This window comes from Meles meles, chromosome 8 (assembly GCF_922984935.1).
Source record: "Meles meles chromosome 8, mMelMel3.1 paternal haplotype, whole genome shotgun sequence".
Taxonomy (NCBI): domain Eukaryota; kingdom Metazoa; phylum Chordata; class Mammalia; order Carnivora; family Mustelidae; genus Meles; species Meles meles.
In genome coordinates, this window is record NC_060073.1 from 100,376,202 (window position 1) to 100,379,907 (window position 3,706).

A 3,706-nucleotide genomic window follows, 5' to 3' on the forward strand; every position below is an offset into this window, starting at 1 on the left:
TATTGTCATGTAACCCAAGACTCTACTCTTTTTTGACCCCCAAAAAGGAATTTGTGGCCCTCATGTTGGGGAAGGAAGTCAATAGAGTAATATTTTGAACAGATTATTTTGGGAAGAACAATTGCATTTAGTGAAGTGCCTATTATGTTCCAGGGACAATATTAACATAGTAATATTTCTTACTTAAGTTCATGGGTTTGTTTTTCATGCTCCTCAAAAAATGATTTAACACTGTGATATTGATGGTTTCACCAGAGGACTAAAAGATATATTCTGATTTTGGGCATGTAACCAGGCTCTGACCATACTTTACCTCATGTAAATCTCTTCCACATCTGCAGATTCTCAAGCTACCCTTAGAACTTCATCTTCTCTTAAGGTTCTCTAAATTTCATTTATAGAAACATTTTAAATCAAGACTGAGAATATAGAATCTATAAATTAAAAACACCAAATATATATGGCTATTTAAAGATTTTAAAATGTATACAGCAATGATACCACAAATAAAATCAATTCATAAGAATACATTTTTTAAAGTACTAGAATTCAGAGGACAGACAGATTAATTTAAGAAGAAAGTAATAACAATAAGCAATTTACAGAACAAGTTCAAAGGGCTAGTATCCTATGAATATGTGATTATACCCATTAGAATACAAAAAAGGACAAATGCAATAATGACTCATCATGTAACTTTCAACACATTGACAAAAACAGGTAATACATATTGCTAGTGGGGATGCAGGAAAAAGGGTACTCATGTATTGCTACTGAAAATGTGTATTATTATAGTTAACTGGAAATCGATGTTGTACCATTTATATAAAGTAAAGATTTATAAACTCTTTGATCCATAAAGACCTCTCCTGGGAAATTATGTCATGGAAATAAAACACTAGCATGTATATGTGCATACACTTTTTAAAATGACAATGTATTTGATAGTAGCAGTTTTTTAAAGATTTTTTATTAACATATAATGTATTATTAGCCCCAGGGGTACAGGTCTGTGAATCACCAGGTTTACACACTTCACAGCACTCACCATAGCACATACCCTCCCCAATGTCCACAACCCCACCACCCTCTCCCTATCCTCCTTCCCCTGGCAACCCTCAGTTTGTTTTGTGATTAAGAGTCCCTTATGGTTTGTCTCCCTCCCAATTCCATCTTGTTTCATTTATTCTTTTTCTGCCCTCCAAACCCCCCACGTGGCATCTCCACTTCCTCATATCAGGGAGATCATATGATAGTTGTCTTTCTCCAATTGACTTATTTCAGTAGCAGTTTTTTTTTTTTAATCCAGAAAAAAAGTTAACAGTTGTCAGTAAGATGATGTAATATTTAGTGATATATCTGCATCACTGAATATTTTATCACTGTTCATGTCCATCAGTTGTCTTGGAGGAATATTCTAAAAGTTTTTTTAAGTAAGAAGGGAAGACACAAAAATAAATTGTGTGTAATATTATCCTATATTCTGAGCAAATGACAAAATGTGTATGTGTGTGCATGTGTGTGTGTGTGTGTGCATGTGTGTGTGTGTGTGTGCATGTGTAATATTATATAACCACATAGAGAGTTAACTGGGGAGAAGTTAATTAAAGGCTCTATGAATGGAAGGGGAAACAAAGGAAAAGAGAAAGTGTATACTAATATAAAAATAGTACATGGTGCTTTAGGGAGACAGTACCAGGAATAATGAGAGTGATGATTCAGTCTCTGTCCCTGTTGATTTTCCTCTTGCAAGTCTGGTTTCGTTTAGACAGAGAATAAGGATCCATTTTAATATATACTTCTTTCCCATTTCCACAGAGATCTCTCAAGAAAAATGGTTGCAGGAAATCTTTCCACAGCAACCAGGTTTGTGTTAGTGGGTTTAACACAGAAACCAGAGCTCCAGCTGCCTCTCTTCATCCTGTTCCTGGGAATCTATATAGTGACAGTGGTGGGGAACTTGGGCTTGATTCTCCTGATTGTGGTAATCCCTTTGCTTCACACTCCCATGTACTACTTCCTCAGCAGCTTGTCCTTCATCGATCTCTGCTACTCCTCTGTCATTACCCCCAAAATGCTGGTGAACTTCTTAGGAAAGAAGAATATGATCCTTTATTCTGAATGCATGGCACAGCTCTTTTCCTTTGTGGTTTTTGTAGTGGCTGAGGGTTACCTCCTGACCGTGATGGCATATGATCGCTACGTGGCTATCTGTAGCCCGCTGCTTTATAGTGTGATCATGTCCTCTCGAGTCTGCTCACTACTCGTGCTGGTTGCCTTCATCCTGGGCTTTCTCTCTGCCTCGGCCCATACAAGTGCCATGATGAAACTGTCTTTCTGCAGATCCCACATCATCAACCATTACTTCTGTGATGTTCTTCCTCTCCTCCATCTCTCCTGCTCCAATACACACCTCAATGAGCTTTTGCTTTTTGTCATTGCGGGATTTAACACCTTGGTGCCCACCCTAGCGGTCTTCATTTCCTATGCCTTCATCTTCTACAGCATCCTTAGAATCCGATCCTCAGAGGGCCGGTCCAAAGCATTTGGTACTTGCAGCTCTCATCTCATGGCTGTGGGGATCTTCTTTGGGTCTATCACCTTCATGTATTTCAAGCCTCCATCTAGTAGCTCCCTGGAACAGGAGAAGGTGTCCTCAGTGTTTTACACCACAGTGATCCCCATGCTGAATCCTTTAATATACAGTCTGAGAAACAAGGATGTAAAGAAAGCATTGAGGAAGGTTTTGGTGAGGAAATGAGCCTTGCTTTTGGAGGTGGGAGAAATGAAGATTCCAACAAACATTTGTTTTTCCTTGTTATTCTGTTGTAATATGCATACTACCTGGACATTTAAAATACTTCCTATCACATGGCAGGGATGTCCATTATCACCACTGCTATTCAACATAGTACTAGAAGTTCTAGCCACAGCAATCAGACAACAAAAAGAAATTAAAGGCAGCCAAATCGGCAAAGAAGAAGTATCACTCTTTGCAGATGATATGATACTATACGTGGAAAACCCAAAAGACTCCACTCCAAATCTGCTAAAACTTGTACAGAAATTCAGTAAAGTGTCAGGATATAAAATCAATGCACAGAAATCAGTTGCATTTCTTTTTTTTAAGATTTTATTTTTATTTATTTGACAGAGATCACATCTAGGCCAGAGAGGCAGGCAGAGAGAGAGGAGGAAAGAGGCCCCCCTGCTTAGCAGAGGGCCGGATGTGGGGCTCGATCCCAGGATCCTGGGACCATGACCTGAGCTGAAGGCAGAGGCTTTAACCCACTGAGCCACCCAGGTGCCCCAATAGGTTGCATTTCTATACACCAACAACAAGACAGAAGAAAGAGAAATTAAAGAGTCAATCCCATTTACTGTTGCACCCAAAACCATAAGATACCTAGGAATAAACCTAACCAAAGAGGCAAAGAATCTGTACTCAGAAAAGTATAAAGTACTCATGAAAGAAATTGAAGAAGACACAAAGAAATGGAAAAATGTTCTATGGTCCTGGATTGGAAGAACAAATATTGTGAAAATGTCTATGCTACCTAAAGCAATCTACACATTTAATGCAATCCCTATCAAAATACCATCCATTTTTTCAAAGAAATGGAACAAATAATCCTAAACTTTATATGGAACCAGAAAAGACCTTGAATAGCCAAAGGAATATTGAAAAAGAAAGCCAAAGTTGGTG

The 3,706-nt window shown here is 38.3% G+C and overlaps 1 protein-coding gene across 2 annotated transcripts; it reads left to right on the forward strand.

Annotated features, from left to right (window-relative positions):
• Positions 1–1,388: 1,388 nt before the first annotated feature.
• On the forward strand, positions 1,389–2,761 carry LOC123949376 (olfactory receptor 8D1). 2 transcript variants are annotated; one of them, XM_046016794.1, is made up of 2 exons: positions 1,389–1,398; positions 1,845–2,761. In XM_046016794.1, the coding sequence occupies exons 1-2, from the start codon at positions 1,389–1,391 to the stop codon at positions 2,759–2,761; spliced, it is 927 nt and encodes a 308-aa protein (XP_045872750.1). The 2 variants fall into 2 exon arrangements, with proteins under 2 accessions (XP_045872750.1, XP_045872749.1); XM_046016793.1 differs by lacking the exon at positions 1,389–1,398 and having other exon boundaries at positions 1,835–2,761.
• The last annotated feature ends 945 nt before the right edge of the window (positions 2,762–3,706 follow it).